This window comes from Thermobia domestica, chromosome 13 (assembly GCF_964235325.1).
Source record: "Thermobia domestica chromosome 13, izTheDome1.hap1.1, whole genome shotgun sequence".
Taxonomy (NCBI): Eukaryota; Metazoa; Arthropoda; class Insecta; order Zygentoma; family Lepismatidae; genus Thermobia; species Thermobia domestica.
This window is the reverse complement of record NC_137466.1, coordinates 156487742-156512080: the sequence shown is the minus strand read 5'-3', so window position 1 is coordinate 156512080 and position 24339 is coordinate 156487742. Positions and strand designations below refer to the sequence as shown.

Genomic DNA, 24339 nt, shown 5'->3' with positions numbered 1-24339 from the left:
TAGTTTCCCTGGTTGTTTCTAACATTTTGTTTCACTAAAGGTTGTATAACTAATAGGATACTATCTTTTTCGGTTAAAACATTTATATCGTATTTCATATTTTATTAAGTAAATTGACAAGAGCAACGGGAGTAGGTACTTGCCCTTTGTACTCTTAAACAACGAAATTGTAAGAAGAGATCTGATTTCTTCAGAACAAACATCTTAAAATTCTGTGTGGAAAATTGTGTGATCAGATTATTTAATAACAGATTTACGAAACAAATAAATAGAAAGGATAATATTCAGAAATCATCAGAAAGGATAATATTCAGAGATCAGAATGAAATCATATTAACGAATAATGAGGCTTGTTTTGCAAAAATTATATTGAAACTGGGAATTAATGAACAACTTAATTTTTAATTCCACATATACTATTAAATGTATGTTATTACTCTTAGAAAATGAAAGACAGTAAATACTACACGCATATACTACGACATTTAAAGAAATATTTGTTTTTCAGCTTTCCGAAACTTGTTCGTTGCTTTTAGGTGCAGTTTTAACTTTCTTGGAACACATCAAAACACAACCCTTACAAGGAACGGATATAAACGTATCATGCGGACATCCGAATCAAACCTAATCCATTGGATGAACATAACAAAGATATGTTCATGCACAAAAATTTAGTATGTAAAAATTTACACTAAATTTAATTGTATGTACACTCGTGCACCCCTAAACACACTTGACCCGTATATTACACTGCAAAACAATGGAAAAGGTAAAAGTTGTTTCTTATTACTCTTTTAAACCAATATTCCTTACTATTAGAAAGAAGAAAAGACATTTTGGAAACTGTCAATTTTTGTGTAATTAAAGAATAACTTGTGAAATACTTTTTTTTTTTTTTTTTTTTTTTTTGACAAAATGTACTCTCAATTAGTTTCAAAGGGGCTAACATATCGGACCCTTGTGAGAAGAAGTGAAAGTATGCTGGAATTGTGCTCCAATAGATTAATTTTTGGTTATTTTCCATGGCAATTGAAATGCAATTCCTGTAGCTTTCTTAACTCCACACGAAGACAACTAATACGTACTCATGCAAAGGCAAATATTATGTGGCACCATTTTCTTCTTTGAACCAGTAATACATACAAAAACTTTACATTTCCAAATGAAACTATATACATTAATGAGTTACTTCAAAAAAGTGGGAGGGGCAACTGCCGCCCATGAAGCCTAGGCTTAATAAATTGCTTAAGCTAGAAACTTGAAATCTGGATAGTACATAGGATTTGTAACATAATGAACTACTAAGGAATTTGATGTGCAAAATAGCAGCAAGGAGTACTTATTAAGATGTTCATATTCGACACATAAAATTCCATGTTTAGAGAAATGAAATTTGGTTTAGAGACAAGAAGATTTTACATTTAAAACACTTAAACACCTGCTTCAACGTGTTTTGATGTTTGACCTAGAGTAGAAGAAAAAGAGATGGTTCGCTAAAATGCTCACACGAGGCGTTCGAATTTCGTACGGGGTTTGAGTTGAGAGGAATGAAAGGAGCAGAAGAGAGAGTGCAAAACATGTGGGCCGACTACGTGGGTGCTCCGGTACCCTCACAAATAATCTTGTGGGTGTGCCGCACTCACAAGATTTTTAGTCTGGACTTGGGTTTGAACCCGTCTCTCTTGCGTTTAAATTAGTCGTGTTACCGACTGAGCTAGAGCACCCTCAACTTATCCTTATAGTACCAGTATATTTTACTTTATCACAGCACAGCCCTTTATGACAGTGTTCATAAAAGATTTTATTAACTAAAAATAAATCAATCAAATATCGAGACTTTTCTGCAAACATATAGGCTAACACGCCCCGCCATTGATATGCACCCACATAAATTTTGGAAAGTCGGCGTGGTTGGTACAAAATATTGTCAAATGTGACACTTACGGGCATTTGCTAGTATACAGTATATATTATTATTACATGTATCGACATCATTATACATATACTGTATATCATCATCATATATACAGGGTGGTAAGAAACTACTTGAATAAACTTCGGGAGCTGATTCCTAACACCAAAACAAGCAAAGAAGTCCTCTGGAACTTTGGTCAGTGAGGGGTAGTATCGGCGATATAAGGTGCCGAAAGCATGGGAAAATGAACTTCAGAGGGCTGTAATTCAAAAACAACGCTACGTAGAGAGTGCAGTTTAGAACATGACACTCGAAGTCATATCTACTCGATTTAAAAATGTGTTTCAAACATCTGCAAGATGTGTGTGAGGGATTCCCCAAAGGAACGTAGGGATCTCCTATAACTTGGCAAATAATCTTTACGTTCCTTTGGAGAATCCCTCGCACAATCTTGCGGAGGTTTGAAGAATACTTTTTTAAATCGAGCAGGTATGACTTCGAGTGTCATGTTCTAAACTGCACTCTCTACGTAGCGTTGTTTCTGAATTACAGTCCTGTGAAGTTCATTTTCCCATGCTTTCGGCACCTTATATCGCCGAAACTATCTCTCACTGACCAAAGTTCCAAAGGACTTTTTTGCTTGTTTCGTTGTTGGGAATCAGCTCCCGAAGTTTATTCAAATAGTTTCTTACCACCCTTTATATATATATCAGATTTTCTCAAATTTCGTTTTGAGAACGTATTAAAAATGGAATACAATCTTCTTTTGACACAATAGTTTGGTTTCCGATCAACTTCTTATGTTGGCAGATAAATATTTCATTCATACTTTCCGTAAATTCCTTTGAGATTCGATGATTAAGGTAATGTACGAAGGATGTGAAATTAAATTAAATACCAAAGTACAGAGATAGTGGAGAAGGAAGGGGGTCATATATGAGATGCCGCAGGCTTCTTTTCACGAAAGGGAAGAAATTCTCGAATATAGTTCTTTCCTCACTTTTTCCCAAACATCTTCCTACTGATAACCCGCAGATTAAATTTAGTCAGGAAACCAGGAGGAAAGAGAGCTAAGGTAATCGAGAAAGAAGACAGAAGGACAACAAAAAGCTTTCTGAGCGTTTTCCCTCGTTGGACGTAAGAAATGAAACAGGACCAACAAAATGATGATTTGCTGAGTATGAATAAAACAAAAGCAATTGTTTACCGTAATTAGGGAGAAAATATTGACTACGCTTCTGTGTAAATGCTACCATCTATATATTTAACCACTCTGTTTTATATTAACCTTTGCGTGGGAATAAAAATCTAAATACTCAAGTCTCAAATATTCAATTGTTAATTAAAGGAAGAAATTGTTACTGTTTATAGTTTATTACTTTATTCATCCCTTGGCAGAATTCCGTGATGGATGATAAGTGGTGTATTTATTTTTTAAGTATACTTTATATAGAACAGTCAAACATGTAATCGGCAGTGACAACTGGGTATCAGGTGTGAGCGATAGGGCGCGGTCGCCACTTGAAGCTTAAGCTTATAATGTTATATAATTGAAGTGGATAAATTAGCACCCTAATACTGTGTATACTGGAATTCGAATCAATACAGTATTATTAGGTGTTATCTGGAATTGATACTTTTAGATTTACCAAGCTACAAGTAACTGCTGGTTGTTCCTAACTGGACACGATGTGGTATTCATCATTGGAAATATCTCGATAGTTCTTACCCTTCAATAAAATCTTTCTATGTTTGTATTCGATCCATGTAAAAGTTTAACCTAAATTACATTATTGTTAAATTTGTGTGTTTTGGAAGATTTATGGAGAAAACTGCGAATATACCGTATTTGTGTGAATATAAGCCGCGTGTGAATATACGCCGCACCTAAACTTCTGACACGAGATTATAGAAAAAAGTAAATCTCGAATATAGGCCGCAGTACTAAATTTACGAGAAAGTTCAATTAGATAGTACTTTGAGATACATCTCTCTCCCTCTTCTTCTTTAACTCGCGCGTAACTAAGGGTGACTCATGAAGATGACCTTTGTGATAGTGACTCTCAGCAGAATTCTGGATCGTCAGCAGCGAGGGTGAAGAATCAGACGCTGGTGATGTTGAGATGCTGGGAAGTGATTGTACTTGATTTGGGTGGGTACAAACAAGTTGACAGAGTTTTGCGAAACAAAGTTGCATTATTTTTTCAAGTGTATAAATATTCCGTATATATTATATATACACTGTGTAACAAAGATACGTATTCCTGTTAATAAAAGTATTAAGTGTACAAGTGGTTTTAGTGCCAGTGTAAGGTGTCACCGGTACCCAATGAAGGTGGCAATTTTTGCGAACAAGATATGTTCTTCTGCTATTTTCTTCTTAAGTCTTTGATGCTTTACAAAGTAACTGCAATAACTTGCAATTCTATTCACTGCAACCCACAACATAGGTATATATATATATACGTAACAGGATAGAGAAGGGCTACCTGAATATCTTTTCAGTTTATTTATAAGACAGAACTTTAAGCAGGTTATATTAATAAAGATATCTAGCAGTTTAAAAAGCTCACATGAATGAGAACTTCGGTTGTCTTTTTAGATCGAAACTGACGCTCTTGTTCTTTCTTGTAATAACTAAAAATATTCTTCCTTCTTGCAACAATTCCTTGCAAGGAACTGAAAATATATCTTTAACTGCTCCACTTGTATTTGTATGAATTTGTAGGTCCATCTAGAACTCAAGCAGTCTCAGGTTGAAGCTGAATATTAGTACATACTAAAATGTTTCTTCTTACAGAATACTGGCTCTTGAAGTTTAGATCAGTAGCAATACTTATGAACTACACACTTTTATAAAAAAATGAAATGAAATTTTGAGTTTTACGTCCCACGTTTATGCCGGTTAGGCTAAAGGAGACGGTGATAATGAGGAATGAATGAAATGGTGGAATGAAGAAAGTGGGAGGAAACGGGAGAACCCCGAGAAAACCCACGCACGCGGTGTTTGTCCACCACAAAGTACACACTTTTATAAACAACATTACACTTTCAGAAATCGAACATGGTAAACTTCTGTCAGTTCTCAACAATAAATGTACCTCGGGAAACTCAAAATTCATGCTAATCTATATAGAAATGAACCTTCAACCACTCAAACGCTTTGACGTGTTGACACGTCATGGGATAGTCGAAGCATAGTGGGTTTGACGTGTGTGTACTCACGCCGTAGCTTAATTCTGACTTAACTTGCATACTGTCTATTTTGTTTTTGCTGGTATGATAACTGTATTCTTAAACTGAAATGAACAGAGGGAGGCAACAACGTACAAATTTAAATATCTACTGCGGGATCGCTAGCGGGCCAGGGAAGCAACCTCTTGAGTGATTAACTACCTAATTAGAAGTGTATTTTTCCATTAGAATTTTTCATTTTTAAAAACTTATTTAGTGATTTCATCTGAAAACTCTAGGTTTAATGGAAATTATATAACATCAGAAGATGGAAATAAATCATTAACTCTTTATTGAGCAGTGTTGCTCTCAAGCAACATCGCATTCTATTGCGTTATCTGCACGAATTGTAACTTCAGTGATAATTTAATTGGCATTATTGCTTTCATACAATATTCATATACATGATTTGCGGGTCACTTCTTTAGATACTTTTAATCTTCGTCAACAGGGGACAGTCAAATTTAGTATTGTAGAAGCTTTATCTCCTACGTTCCGAGAAAGTTCTTTTTATTATTATTATTATTATTATTATTATTATTATTATTAATTATTTACTTCTTATTTGTGGTTTCTTGCTCTGTAGGAAAATATTTCAACGAAACTGTTGGTAATTACTGAGAGTATTCTTATGATATTTCACCATAATAGGGCAATACTGCTCAGTAGCCATACACAAGACCTATTTTATGGCAATATTGCTTTGAAATAAACGCTGTATTTTGTAACTAAAGTACAAAAATACTTTAAAAATTACGAAATTATGATCAAAGAGACATGGTTCAACCATAAAAGCAGACTAAATATTTTAATGGTAATGCTATCAATGCTTACCAATTAAAGGGTTAATGACGTAACTACAATTTATAACGAAAATTTCCCTGATTTCCTTAATCGTAATATTACTCTTTAAATCTAGTACATACTACGTCAAAGAAAACTCCAGATTTTACGTTACTTATTTTTAACGGTTACGTAAACGTATTATATGAGTATTACAAACTTACCTCTTTGCTCAGTCTGAATCTTTTTACTTTTTCCATGCAATAAAAGACTAACTGCATCAATGGACGCATCTGATCCATGGCTTCGGAAATAGGCCGACCTTTCACAGGCACATTAAATCCAAATAAAAGAACTTTTTTCGTTTCTGGAAGCTTCGTTGGCGTACTCTCCCTAAAAATTAAACACTTCATCATGTATACCATATCAAATAGACAAATTTATAAGGTAAAGATTACATTAAACTCCTTTGTACACAAAAGATAAGAATACTTGTACGTAACGCGTGTGGTCACATGTTCGCCTTCCTGTACAGCACAGAATACTCGGTATTCATCAGCACCATAAGTTAAGTAACAATCTAGCTTAAAAATGAGTGAACTTTAATCTAGAAAATCAGAAAGCAATGACAGATGATCCGATATGTTAAACATACTTCCTCAAAATGAAATCCCCTATATTTTATCATTTTTTAAAAATAATCAATCACTTTCATTAATCTTTTATCAGCTTTAGCCTACAGGACATAACCATGGAACTAAAAACTGAAAGATTTCATTTCACATCCTTAAGTACCTTATCTTCACTGTTGTTCTACCCAAGGGCAGGCTTCAGTATACTTGTCCTACATATCACTAAACTAGCAAACAGTGATAGAATCGACTGTTTTTTTTTCTTTCTTTTTATTTGTTCCTGAAAAGGCACGAAATTAAGGAGCTGGGACGGAGGAATAGATTGAGTATGCAACAGTATTGATATCATGTACATAAGAACTAAGTACAAGTATTATGACTTCATTATATAGACAACAATTTCCACGTCTAAATTAATTTTCCACATATTGACTTTTTACAGGATTAAAATACTAGATCACTGACCACAATAAATTAAAACTATACAATGTTTATTCTATGCCATATGAACTTTCCTCAGATCAGAAGTATAGAAAACAATAAAAAAGATACACTAATAAACCGCCAAAGCAGTTAGAAGCTTAACGCAAACCCTATACTGTGCACTACCAACGTACCAGAGATATGCTTCTAAATTACATCTGTTGATGATAACTAAAACTACTTTACACGGTCTGACACTAATTACAATCGTGTTTCTAATGACTGCAATTAATTACAGAAGGTTGTTCAGTTTACATCGGGCCGATTTGGAGGGGTATTCCGCCAACACCGATGGTGTTATATTGAATCTCCAGCAATGTGGACTATCGCCCAACATCGAAGTCCTCCAGAGCGAACTGCGGTGAGGCACGGGCAAGGGAATTCGGTCCCACTCCTTCCTTCAAGCTTTCAAGAGATCAGCGAGGGTGCGCGGACACCGATGTTGCAAACGTATTTTCAATAGGCCAAAGCCTCAAAAATCAATTGGATTGGTATCGAAGCTTTTCACAGGAATGTCTTGAAAGGAATGATATGAATTCATAATTTTTAATCCATATGCTGATAAAAACGCAGAGATGATCTGGCGGTATAACTTGAAGCCTTGTCTTCACCTAGTTCGGTGACCACACCGTACAATTGTAGGACTCGATCCCAATGATACGTGTCTTAATGAATTCCTGGAAGTATCCTGCATTCACTTTCACGTTTTTATAAGACTTGCTTATCAGCAACATCCCACGCGGTGAAGAACGAAGTTGCAGCGGCTCTTTCATTCATTGTAACGTTTCTTCCATTTGGACTCTGCCACGCGCATTCCATACAGTTTACTTCAGTTCGTTTTTCGTTGTGCACTGTGGCGCGGGAGCAGGTGGCTTATGCAGGCCCTACGGATGCATCTCAGCAAGGGACACTTAAAAATTACTGTATTCATAGTTAAAGGGGCCAAATTAAATCGCTGGTTCATCGCGCGTTGGGTCGGAGAATTTTCCTGGCACACCAATTGACGGATTTCTTGCAGCACTGTTATCTTCTTTGGAACCCTTTACTTGTTGCTTTCCGTGGATGACTGTTTCGCAGTAGTCACCTCCAGTGTGAATTTATTCTCCCGACACTGCTGCACTATGAGATGCACAAAAAACGAACATGAGAAAGAGCAATAACATACTCTGCACCGTAACGATTTAATTTAGGCACCATTTGACGACAATGACCCAACTACAACTTCAGATATACTACTGTTCACAACAACAGACACATCGTTCCACAACTCGCAGTGGTGTTCTTAATTCGGTCTGATATGAACCAAACAACAACCTGTAAGCGTACACGAACTTACCAATATATGTTAACTAATCAAACTTACCGTCCACTATGGGATATTTTATAGTATTTAATATACACTAGTAATAAATTTTTTTATTGAATGATCATCCGTTAGCATATAATAACGATAATAATATTATTTCACACGTTCCTTTGAAATTATACCCCACTCAAAAATGCTTTTCCTCTCTCCAAAAATTGGCGTGTTTCATCTTGACATTTATGAGATAACACATTAAATCTCAGTCGTTGATGACATGTCCAGTACTGACTGCGGTCCTCTACTATTTCTTTACATTATTATAAACACTCCCTGATTGGCAAAAATACTAGATTCACAATCATCCAATCCAAACTTCAGAAACCCCTCTAGGAAAATAACGTCTCTTTTGTCCCTTTGCTTTAGATAACACAAAAATAAATTCGATATTGAGAACGGTGAGGGAACAGGAAGCTTTACTTTTTATTTCAACCAATAGATGTATATGCACGAAGTTTGGAATGTTGAACTTCTAAAGTCGAAGTAAAGGAATATCAGATTCACTTACAATTTTTCGGAAATTCCACTCCGAAGAGATGGAAGGGAAATCAATGTGGCAAAAGCACAATGAGAGACTGTCCGTAGACTTCTGGACACTAAGGCACAGGTATTGGTATATGGATCTTAATGACATACAGAATATGAAGTTCGGACTCAGATTAGCTTTTCCTGAACCGTAGAACATGAAAAACTCATTCACTCTACAAATTTCGGAAATCCCTGCCAGAAGGGGTGGGAGGCGAATTCAATAGGCGAACGTCGGAAGAAAAAGAGATTTTTTAAACAATAACTGCACATAAAAACCATATATGGACGTTACTTGGTACACAGAACAGGATAACTTAATTCATTTGACTGAAGTTTGGAAATATTACTTAAGAAGTACAAAGATAAATTCAAGATAGATGACAAAAGTGAAAAGAGTTGTCATTTTTTAATTGTTACACATAAAGGCACGTAATTTTTTATATTAAACTTACAAGGGATGTATGCGAACCATGACAGCTAGGTAGTGACAGTCACTCGGTGCAGAAATTCCTTGTTTACCCGCTATGTATAATATATACAGGGTGGCCCATTTTAATTTTTCCACGGAAATATCTCGAAAACGGTTGAACATAAGTGAACTAACAAAAACTCAAATAGGAAATACCATGGGGCAAATCGAATTGTGATGCCGCGGTGTCCCCGGGCCGCTCTTCAAGGAGGCCCGGGGCCCTACTTTAAAATTTTAAATGGAAACATGAGGCGAGTGACATCTCATCGATATATCTTTAAAAACTAAACAGCGATGTGGCAAAATATTTTTCATGTCGGTCACCGTATTCAAAATGGGCGCCAAGATATGTTACCTGTATCAGATAAACGTCCAGTAGCACTAATATGAAAACGGTTGAACATAAATGAACCAAACAAAAACTCAAATAGGAAAGCCATGAGGCAAATCGAATAATGTTGTCGCGGTGCCCCCAGGGCCGTCTTTCATGGGGGACCAGGTCCAACTTAGAAATTTTAAACGAAAATATGTGTCACGTGATATCTCGTTTCATAGATCTTCATACACTAAACAGCCTTGTGGCAAAATATTGTTCATATGGGTCACTGTTTCCAAATTGGCCGTCTGTATCAGATAAAACGTCCAGTACCACTGATATGAAAACGGTCGAAGATAATAGCGGATGAACAGAATAAAACTCCTATAGGAAATCACAAAGGGTGTTTATAATTCCACGGCTCGAAAATGATGCAATAGAGAAGAAGATGAGAGTTAAAGTGCCATAATGCAAAGGAGGAAGTCTAATTCCTGGAAAATCATCGGTCCAACGTTAAGTGGGCGAAGCGGGACGGGAAGGAACGGTGTAATTGCAAACGAGAACCTTAGTTTTTGCAAATTGTATCTACACAACAAAATTATCTGAATATGTACAGAGAGATGTCTGTAGTGGAAAAAAGTAGGTAAAATTCTTGTTAAATGGTTCCTTCCATTTTGATTGCAGGCAATGATTTGTGCAAAAATGAATCAACTGAAATGCGAAACCAATTTGTCGAACAATGCAATTTTAGAACAATATGTACAAACGTTGATTTTGCTCAAAAGTCGTCAGCACAATATTGGTTCATTAAAGAACCAGTCACTTGTACACTTAAGTGTTTCAGATAAACCATACCTTTTGCAAGTAAAAGTGGGGTTCTCATTTGAAATTTTACCATTCATTCCCGTTTCACCCACTTATGGAGAGAGATCGGAAAGATAATTTTCTAGGAATTAGATTTCCTCCTCTGCATTATGACACTTTAACTCTAATCATCATCTTCTCTGTTGTAACATATTCGAGCCGTGGAATTATAAACACCCTTTGTGATTTCCTATAGGAGTTTTATTCTGTTCATCCATTATTATATTCAACCGTCTTCATATCAGTGGTACTGGACGTTTTATCTGATACAGACACCATCTCTTGCGGCCATTTTGAAATCAGTGACCCATATAAACAATCTTTTGCTACAACACTGTTTAGTGTATGAAGATCTATCGAACGAGGTATCACTTGACCCATATTTTCGTTTAGAAAATTCTAAGTTGGGCCTAAGACCCCATGAAAGGAGGCCCTGGGGGACATAGCGACAACATGATTCGATTTGCTTCATGGCTTTCCTGTTTGAGTTTTTATTTGGTTCATTTATGTTCAACCGTTTTCATATTAGTGCTACTGGACGTTTACTTGATACAGGTAACATATCTTGGCGCCTATTTTGAATACGGTGACCGACATGAAAAAATCTTTTGCTACATCGCTTTTTAGTTTTTAAAGATCTATCGAATGACATATCACTCGCTCCATGTTTCCATTTAAAATTTTAAAGTAGGCCCCCTTGAAGAGCAACCCTGGGGAGCACTGCGACATCACTATTCGATTTGCCCCATTGTATTTCCTATTTGAGTTTTTCTTTAGTTCATTTATGTTCAACCGTTTTCGAGATATTTCTGTGGAAAGATTAAAATGTGTCACCCTGTATACCAAGCAGTGACCAGATGTGGCTGTGCCGAGTTAGACCCCCAAAACGCCAGAAATAGGCAGAAAATGAAAAATTTATGTAGGTAACCTGATACCTATGGGAGGGGGCACGTGACCAAGAACACGACAGTATTGTCACACACGCAGTGTTGTCATCCCAACACAAACTTACAGTTTTACAAATAGAACGTAGACCATTTTACGATATGAAAACAATTGGCATAAAACGTGAAAGAAAATAAGCCCAAGTTGGGTTATCAAATGTTACCAAATCATGGAGACATGAGGCTGTAAAATTGAGAAATTATGGGGTTCGTACAGAGAAACGAACAAATGTACAATAAGACTGCAGAAGAATCGAATGTACAGAGGGAGTAAACATGGCATGCACAGCATACAGTGATGAACGGGCTTGATATAGGATCCACACAAAAAGGGCACATGTTAGAGTAGCCGTAGAAAGAAGTCCCATGTTACATAATGTGAAAATGTGAACAGCAAGTTTTCCAGTGGCTCAGCAATTCCTATGGCGTACTGTATAAATCCTGCATACGACCTTTCAAACTATAGAAACGACGGTATAGCGTCTGAAAAGAGTACTGAAAAGCTGTGGCACGAAAGGTAACAAATCTGTGACAAGCAAGTACGTCAGAATCGATTCGCAAAGATTAATGACCTGTGATAGGTGTCAATCGAGAGTATAGAAAACGTCAGCATGTGAGACAATGATGAAGACAAAACACACTAAATTCAGTTACCAGTAATATACAGACACAAAATATTTTAACATAGAACACTAATACATACAACAGAAAAGCCATAAATAGTATGACAAAATATGTACATTTCTCGCCCTAGCCGCACATTCGATATGAATATCAAGCTCGTTAGTTACTAGATGCTGTGGTTTAGTCCCTATTGTACATTTATTCCTTCTGCAGTCTTGTTGTGCATTTGTTCGTTTCTCTGTACGAACCCCATAATTTCTTAACTTTACACAGCCTCATATCTTCCTAATTTGGCAATACTGATAACCGAACTTTGGCTTATTTTCTTTCACGTTTTATGGCAATTGTTCTACCATAAAATGATCTACGTTCTATTTGAAAAAACTATAATTTTTGTTGGGATGGTAACACTGCTTGTGTGACAGTGTTCTTGGTCACGTGTCCCCCTCCCGTAGGAATCAGGTTACCTGCCTACATACATTTTTCATTTTTTGCCTTTTTCCGACATTTTTGAGGTACACCTCTGCACAGCCTCACTCGGTCACTGCTTGGTATATGTATTTGATTATACATAGCAGGTAAACAAGGTATTTCCGCACAGAGTGACTACCGTCACGATGATTAGTGATTTACAATTAGTAAGGGTACTAATTTTCATAAATATCTAGCTGTCAATTCTAGATTGCACGTTTCTTCTGGGTTGTTAGGATGACAGCACGAAATTTGATTCACTTTTATACATATGGAGGCGGTTTTTGAACCGCTGTACTACGAGAGGACTTTAGCACTGGAACTTCAATAAGCTTGAACTTATTCCCGGTGCAACTTGACGAAAGATTGTATATATGTCTTATTTTTGTCTTATCTTCTAGCGTACAAGAAGTGGGACATCTCAGCCAGTTTATTAATAATAATAAATGATGTATCAGATTATATTATAGCTCAATTAACACTCTAAGTACACAGAATCCGACAATACACAATGCAAATCCAATACTGTTCCATAAACTTAAAAAAATAACTGTCTGGAGAATAAATCTGCAAATAATGGGTTAAAAAAACTTCTGGTCACTGAATTCTATATTTTATGTATGTATATATATTCTGAATTGTGTTGCAACAGCACTAATAGAAATGATACTTTGGACTTCAATCCCGATTTATTTTCAATTTTCACGTCAAAAGTCAGGTCATAATAAGTTACAAAAAAACATAGCGGGAACAAGACTTGATTTCTTTACTTCCTAACATATAAGTGAATATAGATCTCAGGTAAAATTCTATAAAATTGCAGTCCATTTTTCATAATCCATCTTAACGTTTACTGCTGTAATTAGTTCTGTTAAATTTCTTATACAATCATTGAAGTGTTCGAGCTCTATTTAATTCCAACTTACTCAGGTTGTTTAGCTCCAGAAAACTGATCAGAGAAGTGAATATAGTCAACTAGCTCTGCATACTTATTGAGAACTGCTACAACTCTAGAATCCAAAATGGCTGCCGAAGCTTCAGGCATTTCACTATGCAAGCTGAAGTTCGAGGGAAGACCAAACTTCTCCGCAGACTTCTTCTCTGGACAATACATACTCTACAAGATTTTAATAATTTATTAGTAAAATATATTGCATTGAATAAATACACAGTTTTATTTCTTCTAAAAATCCCTTCGATACTGGCGAATGCAATATTTTTACAGTATTAAATCTTTTCATTTTCAACCTTACAAATCAATCTTTTCATCTTCAATCTTACAAACAGGAACAGTTGTTTCTTTTAAAAATCCTTGCCATCTTTTAGATGAGAAAAAGAATAACTCTTTCTACTTCCCTTGGCAGAAGGGAAAGAACTTAAACACACTACCTTACAGGGGAAAAAAATAACACAAAAACACAACCTTTCACATTATGGTATTCAAAATTAACAAGAAGAGAAGAGGAAATGAGATTTTCCATTTTATTGTAGACAGGTTTGTTGAAATTTTCCCCAGTCCAAAAATCTCCATTGGGATTTCTTTGGGTAAAACCCACACAAAAAAGCCCCTTTCCCAAAGATTACTTCAAAACTTGGACTGAAATAATAATCTTAATACGATTATAATTACTTTCTTCAACTGTGTGTTTGACCTAGTTTCAGAATTGGCTTTAAATATGTATTTATGAAGAGATCGTTACCAGAACAGAATACCACTGAAAAATCAAAATGTTTGGGAATCATGCATAACGAATTTTGTTTGCGTTCGATCAAATTATATAGTAGTGTTCAACTGTAATCTATTATATAGCAATGTAAAGGATCTTGTTTGTGATCGCATCGCAGGAAACGGCTAAACAGTTTTACATGAATTTAGTTATGTGGTTATCACGTACCTTGAACTGAGTTTTTATCATGTTACTCTAATTAAATTGCATATTTGGAAGGGAGTGGGGGAACAGAGGATTAAAATCTATCCGAAAAATTTACTATCTCACGATTCTATCATGTTAGGAAAATGAAACTTGATGTATAAACTTCTCATTAAAAGTAAGTAGATACACATACCAGCTTTTTTATTATTATTATTATTATTATTATTATTATTGAAAACTTTCGTTTAAAGAGGTGGAATTTTCTATAATGTCTTTCTTTAAATTGGAAAGCGATGTTACTTGTTATTCGTGATCGCATCAGGGGAAACGACTAAACAGTTTGAAATTAATTTTTGAACATAATTAGTTCCTTCCTTGAGTTGTGTTTCATCATATTGCTTTGATTTAAGGATGCATCCTAGGAGATGTTGGCAGAGGGTTCAAAATTTATGAATATATATATATATATATATATATATATATATATATATATATATATATATATATATATATATATATATATATATATATATATATATATATATATAGGATATGACGAGCCCGTCAAGTTAGGAAGATGAAAGTCGATGTATTTCAACTCCTCATAAAAAAAGCACAAGTCTCTTCTGTTTAAAAAATTTTCGGTTTAAATGAAGAAGGGCATTTACTGTAATTTCTTCACATTAAAATAGACGTTACCTGTTATTTGTGACAGCGTCAAGGGGAAAAGGTTAAGCAATTTGAAATGAGTTTTTCAACGAAGTTAGTACCTACCTCAAGCTGGGATTCTGCCATGTAACTTTGCTTAAAGGACGTATCATAAGGGAGAAAGGGATTCAAAATTTGTTAAAACAGTATATCTTACGGAACTTTTATAATTACATTTTCATTGATATGCGTATCCTAAGGGTGAGAACAGACCCAAATATGTTCCATAAACCTAATTCTCCGTGTGCAAAGAACGGACATTTCAACTAATTTGGAATAAAAAACAATGGACTACATTCCCTGTTTTTGAAGTACATATTCGTGTATTGGTACAAACGAACAATAGAATGTCTTCCTCCATATATCAATTAATTAAACTCGGAAAAGCTTCAATTGAAAAAGGAAATTACTGAAGATATACCTCTATCTTCTCAACCCTATGGGCAATCAGATCAAGAAACTTCCGAATTCTTCTTGTTTTTGAAGTACATATTCGTGTATTACTACCAGGGTTGAAAAAAAACATGTTTTTTTTTAAAAAAAAAATCATAAAAAACGTTTTTTATGTTTAAAACATGTTTTTTTTGTTTAAAACGTTTTTAACGTTTAAAACAAAGTACTTTGTTTTAAACAAGAAAAAAACATGTTTAAAACGTTTATTTTGTTTAAAACAATAATCTACATAAGCATATATATTACATTTTTACACTCTTAGGTACTGCTTGCCATCTATATTCAACCGCTAGATCAAATTTCGGGAACTTCCCTAATCTCGATCCGCCCAAATGTTCAATTCCGGAGAAAAAATCGGGATTTTCCCGATCTCCGTTCACAGAATATGTAGTTTAGTTTCTTCGTGTTACGTTCTACTGGTCGTCTGCATTCTTCATCTTTAAACTCCCATCGACGCAACTGCTGTGTCAGGGCTTTAAACCTCAATGGCTCAGTCTTAAACCTCAAATTAAGGCTGAGAGATGGTTTTGGTACCAATTTATTCCTCAAAGATGCAACCTTCCTGGTGTGCATTTTATGTATGTGGGAGGAGGGTAAATATCGTGTTTTTTTTTGTTTTGTTTTCAACAGTTTTTTGGGGGCCGTTCCCCCTCTTGGGGGATAGATTCATAAAAATTGTTACATCGTGTATTTGTACCAGGGTTGGCTGGTTTAAACCAAAAAACGAAAAATGTTCCTAAAAGTGTAAGTGTTTGTAAAATTTTGATGAACACACGTTTGTGAGTTATCACGTTTCACTCCCGTATATTATTCGTATTATATTCAGACCTAAATTCCCCATTCATTACTCAAAAAGATTATACTGCATAAGCAAGTTATATATATATATATATATATATATATATATATATATATATATATAAAGTTTATAAATGTTTGTTTTGTGATTTTTTTGTAGTTGTTATTATTGTTTTTATTTAATTGCAATCAAAGAAAAATTCTAAATATTGTTTCGCTTCAATGTTTACTATTGATAAAATACATCGAAATGCCGTACTTTTTGTGTGGGGGGGAGTCAGACCTCACGAGAGACATTTAGTGAAATGAGAAGTCTCTTTGGTATTTATTTATGTATAAATGAGTCTGAGCCAAAGTGGACTCTTTATTCACTTTTCTTACTAATATGCAAATGAAGTCGTTGTATTTCTTTAATTTGGACCAATAAAAGTTGCTGTTAACTAACTCAAACTAAATTAGTTCTTCTGTACTCCGTAGTACTTTGAAATTATCCATATGTAATTCTGTATAATGGTTTCACTTGTGCAACTGTTTATCTTTTTGTACTTCTCAAATGACTCTTGACAGTTATATTAAGAAGCATGTAAAGATCAGTACAACGTATTTTTATCAGGATTCCTTCGTGAGTGAGTCGGCAGACGTATCGCATTTGTGGCCAATTAATCCTGGTTCCGAGTTCAAATGGAGGACAATTTATCTCGGATGTTAACTCGAGAAACGATTTTTATTCCGCTTTAAGCTTATGTGATCCCTTCCAGCATAACCCGGTAGTTGCATAATAACATCAAGGCGAAACAAACCTATTTCTGTCCATATATGATATGAATATATAGAGCAAATTATTTAAGCCAAAAGAACCTGGTTTAAGCCAAAATAACGGTTTTTTGTTTTTTCAATAAAAACCATGGTTTTTGCCAACCCTGATTTGTACTTCTTGCTTATTATGGGGAGCAGGGAGGGGACAAAGTTAGCCAATTTTTGAAGTTTCAGTTTTTTGACGTAAATTACATTTATTTTTACAACAAACATCAATAGCTCAGTCCTTAATTAAGCTAGAAAGGTGATTTGGTACCAAAGTATTTTTGAGAGATAAAGCTTTCCGTCACTTGCATTTTATGTATATACGGGGTACGTATGTACGGCCGAGAGAGGGAGGATGAAGTTTTTTTTTCATCAGGTTTTGGCGGGTATTCCTCCCCTCTGTGTGGTACATCCATAAAAATTGGTATGTGAAGCAATGAAGTAGTCCCCTACATGATAGTAACCTGTATGTGTACTTGTTGTTTATAGAGGAACAGGGGGTCAAATTTGGTTAATTTACATTTATTTTCGGGACGGTCCCGTATAACACAAGATATATTTCACTGAAGTGGTCTAGAAGCATAATTCTTGTTCGTATATATGATGTGTGCAGCAAAAATGATTTGCATATGGACGTGGTACTATAGTGGGGGAGGGGAGAGAATGTCTAATTCAATGAATGTTTTTCTGCGCATATTTTTTTTAAAAAATATTTCCTACATAAAACGAATTCATTACGCAATGGCTACCATTTCTTATATTATTGTCACAAGTATGTGGCCTACACATTAGCATCATTTTGTCAGCGCAGGTAACTGCAAGGGTTGCCAGGGCCCCGCATAGTCAATATTTTCATATTTTTAATGATTTTATTATGTCTGTTCTTTTTCTACGAATACGGCGGGAATTTCACGCATATTATCTCGTTGGAATTTGTGGTCCATAAGCTTTTCAATGGTGTATATCTCATGAAATGTTCAAATACTTCACTTGAACTTCTGTTGGTTTAGTTATAAGCACACTGATGTGCAGAATTTCGTTCAGTAATTGCTGTTATAATAAGAATATAACTCTGCTTGTAATTTACTCCATGCACAAACCCTGCAGAGGATGGGTTGTTTGTTAGAAAATTAAATTAGCTTCTTCAATCTGATATTTTAGTTGTTTTAAACATGTCCAACCAGCATCGAAAAAAAACACGTTTAAAACAATTTGTTTAAAACGTTTAAAACAAACTGAATAAAACAACAGCCCTCGTTTTAAACATGTTTTAAACACTTGTTTTAAACATTTTGTTTTAAACATATCAACCCTGATTACTACAAACGAACAATAGAATGTCTTCCTCCATATATCAATTAATTAAACTCGGAAAAGCTTCAATTGAAAAAGGAAATTACTGAAGATATACCTCTATCTTCTCAACCCTATGGGCAATCAGATCAAGAAACTTCCGAATTCTTCTTACGTATCTGCTGGAGTATGTGACGTATACTTCACAATGGCGGATAATGTCCCGGATGGTTCCCAAACCATCTCTCTACCCGAAAAAGTTGTTGTTGCTGATATGGTGGAGTGATCCATCGTGACTTTTTCAGGCGACGTGAAACTATTAACGTAGATAGAGTCCCCAGCAGTGGTCAACACACACGGTATCATCATGTTGCACGACACTGCTCATCAACATATCGCGCAAAGAACGGTGCGAGCTGTCCATGATTTACAGTACGAAACCCTTTCTCACCCAACGTATTCTCAATATCCCTTCCACTGATTGCCACTGCTTCCGGCATCTCGACCATTTCTTGGAGGAGATCATTGGGCAGTGCAATGCTGTCAAGTGAGGTTGAGGACTTCTTCGGATCGTAGATTCAGGCTGCGATAATTAACCACGCATTGCATTTTTTTTTCTTCTTTGGAAATGACGCACCTGAGGCGGACATTTCATCCGTAGTAACCTAATAGTTGGCTCCCTATGATCAATTTTCGTCTCCGATACTTATAACAATTGAACGTTAAACTAAAAATATCCTTTTTTTTCTCACAGCATGTAATTCATGTGAAGGAGAAATCTTCACGCGTTTCAACGCTCGCTCTACAAATTTCTCAGACATACCAGTATACCACTTTATTTAAACGAAATCACAACGTATTTCTACACAATCAAGTTTCAATAATTCAAAGTAATACAATACTCTTACTATACACAACAGGGAAGAAAAGGAAGGAAGAAAAACAAATAATACCGAACTGGCCCAAAGATAACCCACCATGTTATTCAAACTCCAACTATTTAAACTATGCCTTAAATTTGCGATCTTTACGATGTAAAAATTGACTTTTACATATTCGTCATACCATTTAAAATGACGCTGACTTCTCACTTTGAACCCTCTCTACTGATACTTACATACATCCCACATTCCCATCAAACTGTCTTGTGCATTGTTTTCCAAGTATTAGATATATGATAAACTAATTTTTTTTCTGAATCTAATTCACTCATTTTTCCCCTCCTCGAATTCTAAGGCAGTAACTTATATTTGGGCAAATACGGTATCCAACATCAAACTGATGAAATATTTTATACTTACTAAGTCATACATGTCTTTGACAAGTCTTATTGCTGTCCTTTTTGTCGCTAGAAAGAATACAAATGTATCCATATCTTCTTTGTTCATGTCCACTTTGATATGAACTTGATCATGAGCAGGTCGCATCATTTGAGCGATCACAGCCACTAAGTCTTGCCTCTTTAAGAAAGAAAATAAAATCAAATCATAATACACCTTCCCACACATCACACACAAACACTTATCATGAAGTTGTAATAGTGCTGATATTTACAGCCAACTTTAATCCTACGTAAATTCTATCTATTCCTATCCTGTCACTTATGGTAGCAGTTTGGAGTGGTTACGATATAGTAATACTATGAATGTTGTTTGAACTTGTGTCACACGCTACGATCCACAATGGAGATTGCCGTGAAGTTTGCAATTGTAGGTGATTACATACCTATGTTTGATTTTCTGTCAAGTGTGTGATCATAAATGAAGTTCAAAGTGAAGGAATGCAACTGGGTATGGAATTGAAGTGAGGCTTCTGGTTTATCATGATGAGGATAAGCGCATTAACGCACTCGAAGAAGTTGTGGCAGAAGACTCACAAGCGCTTTCGTACAGTGGAACCCATGTCTTTCATCTTTTTAGCAAGGTAGGAATCCGTTAGCAAGTGTTCGCTTAAAGATTAAAGAAGTATTTCAGTTAGTTTGATACATGACTAAAGCATTGCTGTTTATTTATTATTACTATTATTTTATTTTATGACATAGAATTATAGCGATTATTGATCTGCTTTAATGTATTCTGTCTTATATACTGAAAGTTTTCTGGCCTAGAGCATTGTGTTTCGTGGAGTTTAAATAGTGACTGTCAGCTTGGTTAATGTAGTAGCACGCCAAAATCTCGGTGTAAAAATAGTACTGACAAGAGGTGTAATAAGTATTAACGAACCACATCTACCGAATGTGCAATCTATCCTCCTTATCCCACATTACGGAGCAACCTCAACGCTCAGTGCACTAAAAGGAATTTACAACTGAATCAAGAAGAGTGAAACTGGATGTCCATCTTCAACTGAGAAAGGGAAACAAATTGCAAAATATTAATAGGTAAGCTTTTGATATTATCCAACATTTTGTATATTGTATATTGTTACACAGGAGGACTATTGACTGAAAATAAATCATTTTGGATTTTACGCAAGACGCTGATTATACTAACTAAAGAAAACAATAATGAAGCATGTACTCCCCCCCCCCTGTACTTTCCAATCCACTATTTCTTAATGCTATGGTTCTGTTTTTGCAGCCAAATAACTTTGTTTTCAAACATCCTTTGTTTTTCTGTAACTGTAATTGGCACATTTTTAAAATATAGCAGTATGGATCTACTTTTATTAAGGTTTTCATCGCAATAAAAAGGTAGTTCCATATAAAATAACTTTATTTCATATTTTATATGGAGCTACCTTTTTATTGCGTCTTTACGAGTTTAAAAGGTTTTTAAGAGAAATCGTACAGGAAAACTTAAAGACACGATGAAAAGGTAGATCCATACAACCAATTTTTAAAATAATTACATATAAGCGAAACTTACAGGCGGTAGACCAAAAAAACTAAAAACACTTCATACTGGACACGTAAGTTTGGCCTTCCACTGTACAACGCGTGTTGCGGTTGCCGATAGTTTTTTTGTTCTCAATGTGTCATGTGGACCTTCCTCTTCCGTCAGCAGTAACCCGTTCACCTGTGAGTGTCGTGGTGTGAAAGTGGTGCGGTAAAATGGGCGACCTGACAGACTTCCAAAGAGGCATGATCGTTGGTGCCCGTCTGGTTTGAGCTTCAGTGGCAACAGTAGCGAACATTGTGGGAGTATCGAAGGCACTGTGTCCAATGCCACGAGGGCATACACAATTCATGGGCAAACGACCATGCACTGCCTGCAAAGCACAACAGTGGTCGAAAGACAATCCTGTCAGATAGGTACCGGAGGGCATTAAAACGGATTGTAGCAGCTAAGAAGACCACTGCAATGAAAATTACGTCTGAACTCAATTCCGGCCTACAGAACCCGGTTTCATCGAAAAAAGTGCGACGGAAACTTCATAAAATGAAAATTCATGGCAAGGCCGCTATCGCAAAACCCCTGGTCAAAGCAGTAAATGCAAAGAGGCGTATCCAGTGGTGCAAGGACCACAAGGCGTGGACTCATGAGCAGAGGAAACACGTAATGTGGTCCGATGAATCGACCTTCACCTTGTTTCCAACAACCGGTCGTGTTTACGTATGGAGAACACCGTCGCAGGCCTATGATACAGACTGTCTGCTCCCAACTGTAAAGCATGGGGGTGGTTCTGTTACAGTATGGGCAGTGATATCGTGGTTTTCCGCAGGTCCCATCATAGCCCTGCATGGAATGATGAATGCTAAGGCGTATGAGGACATTTTGGGGGACCAGGTTCTACCCATGGCCCAAATATTGTTCCCTGATGGTGATTGCATCTACCAAGATGATCTGGCACCCTGTTCCCACGTTTGAGGAGCATGACTAGGAGCTATCACACCTCCCCTGGGTCCCACAATCACCAGATCTGAACATCATTGAGCCATTGTGATCTGACAAGTGTCAGAAAGGCGTGTTCGGTCTCATTACCCTCCACCAGCATCCCTTAAGGAACTGGAGCATGTTTTGGAGGAACAATGGTACAAAATTCCACACATCACGATTCAGGAGCTGTATACGTCCATTCCACGTCGGATCCAAGCTGTTTTGGACGCAAAAGAAGGCCCCACACTATACTAGATATGATTTTCACACTTTTGCAAACGTTTTAGATTTTTTGTCCAACCCCTGTATGTTTGCTCTTTTAGACTTCAAAGAAACTTTTCCAATTTACAATAAGAAAGCCATTGAGTTTCCATAAAAATATGACTTACTTGAAGAAGTTGCCGAGTTCCAGCTAATACATTTCGCTATTTGACTTGCCGACGCAAGATAAAAAGTACAAGATTTATTTCACTGTTGTATTGTAGCCGACACGATTTTTCCTTTAAATTTTATCAAATACACAGTCAACGAAGTTACTACATTTGAAAACTCCCACCGATGGATGGAAATTCTGTCTTTAAGATCATCATTACAAGCTTTTTTTTTTTTTTTCTCTCTTGTTTTAATACTCTAGTAATGATTGTGAACAGAAGAGTTAAGTAAGATCCGTAACGAGAATTTTCTTGTTCATGACCGATGTAATTATTAGGAAAATCAATTACTATCAAACAGCAATTAGGTTCCATTCTAATATATGCTTAACTTACCAGACAATAGAGAGATCATTTCATTAGATACTCACCTTCAAAAACTTCAACTCAACAAGCATGCCTTCACAACATGTTCGACCACTACACCACAAAGTGTAAATATTTTCTGATTCTTTAATGAGTCCACAATTTTCCATCTCCATTTTCCCGTCGTCACCTGGCAAAGAAAATATTAATTTATTAAAACTCAAAGGGCCTATTTACCCTAATAATTTAATACCTGAACTTTCTGTCCTGTAAGCGAGGTTGAATGCTTTAAATAGACGACGACTAATACTACAATAATAATAATAATAATGCAGATACTCATTGGGAAATACATTTCTTCTAAGCATGCACCGTATTAATTTAAATCATATCAAGGATCTTCTTCAGAAAGAAAGTTAAAACCTAAAGCAAACTGGAAAAATCAAACAATAAAAGAAGCACCGTCTCATGACAACCAATTAATTTGTTAAACAGTATTTACAAAAGCATATGCTAGGCAGAATTCATCTTCTATGTTTTAATCTCGTGTTTACTTTTTTTTTAATACCATCATGTGACGATGCTCATTTTGTTCTTCTTGGTATTTTTCAATCGATAAGCACAGAAAACCACCAATTTTCCCATCATTTGTCCAATTGCTCAGATTTAGTTCCTGTTATTATAATATTTCATATTTTAGTAATCGGACTATCTTAACTATTTTGTTCCAAGTAGCACTTCCTTAATATCATAGTATTAAGAATTTAAGTCGTCCAGAAAAAAAAAAAAAAAAAACTTTTCAACCGCCACTCAATTTCATGAGTAACTCACAATGAAGGAAAGGCTTTTGCAATCTAAAATTGTGTCAAGATTTGATTACAGTGCAGAATCTCATCTACATCGGACACGAACTGGAAACACAAAACAGAAGATCCATCTTCAATAATCACAACGAACATTAAAATTAAAAATCGACGTTTTTAATTAATTTTCTTATTTATTTGAGTTTAACGTCCCACGATTACTCAGCGAGGCTAAGGGAGACAGTGATGATCAGATAGATAATAGTGGAATGAAGTGGGAGAACTCCATGAAAACCGACGCACACGGTATTTGTTCATCACTTGGCGGAGGATAGGATTGAATCAGGGACCTTACGTGCCGAAGGTCCACCGCAGCCTCTATTACTGATCCACCGTAGCCTATTTGGACTTTTATTAGACACAAAGCA

General features: G+C 35.7%; 1 protein-coding gene across 1 annotated transcript in view; it reads right to left on the bottom strand.

Moving 5' to 3' along the window:
• Positions 1-24339, bottom strand: part of LOC145668666 (PAT complex subunit CCDC47) — a 52947-nt gene that overhangs the window by 9958 nt on the left and 18650 nt on the right. Inside the window, exons 5-8 of the mRNA XM_081736721.1 lie at positions 23174-23298; positions 19855-20013; positions 13553-13743; positions 6157-6325 (exon numbers count right to left, since the gene is read on the bottom strand). Coding sequence (XP_081592847.1) covers positions 6157-6325; positions 13553-13743; positions 19855-20013; positions 23174-23298 — 644 coding nt within the window. The remainder of the gene's footprint in view (positions 1-6156; positions 6326-13552; positions 13744-19854; positions 20014-23173; positions 23299-24339) is intronic.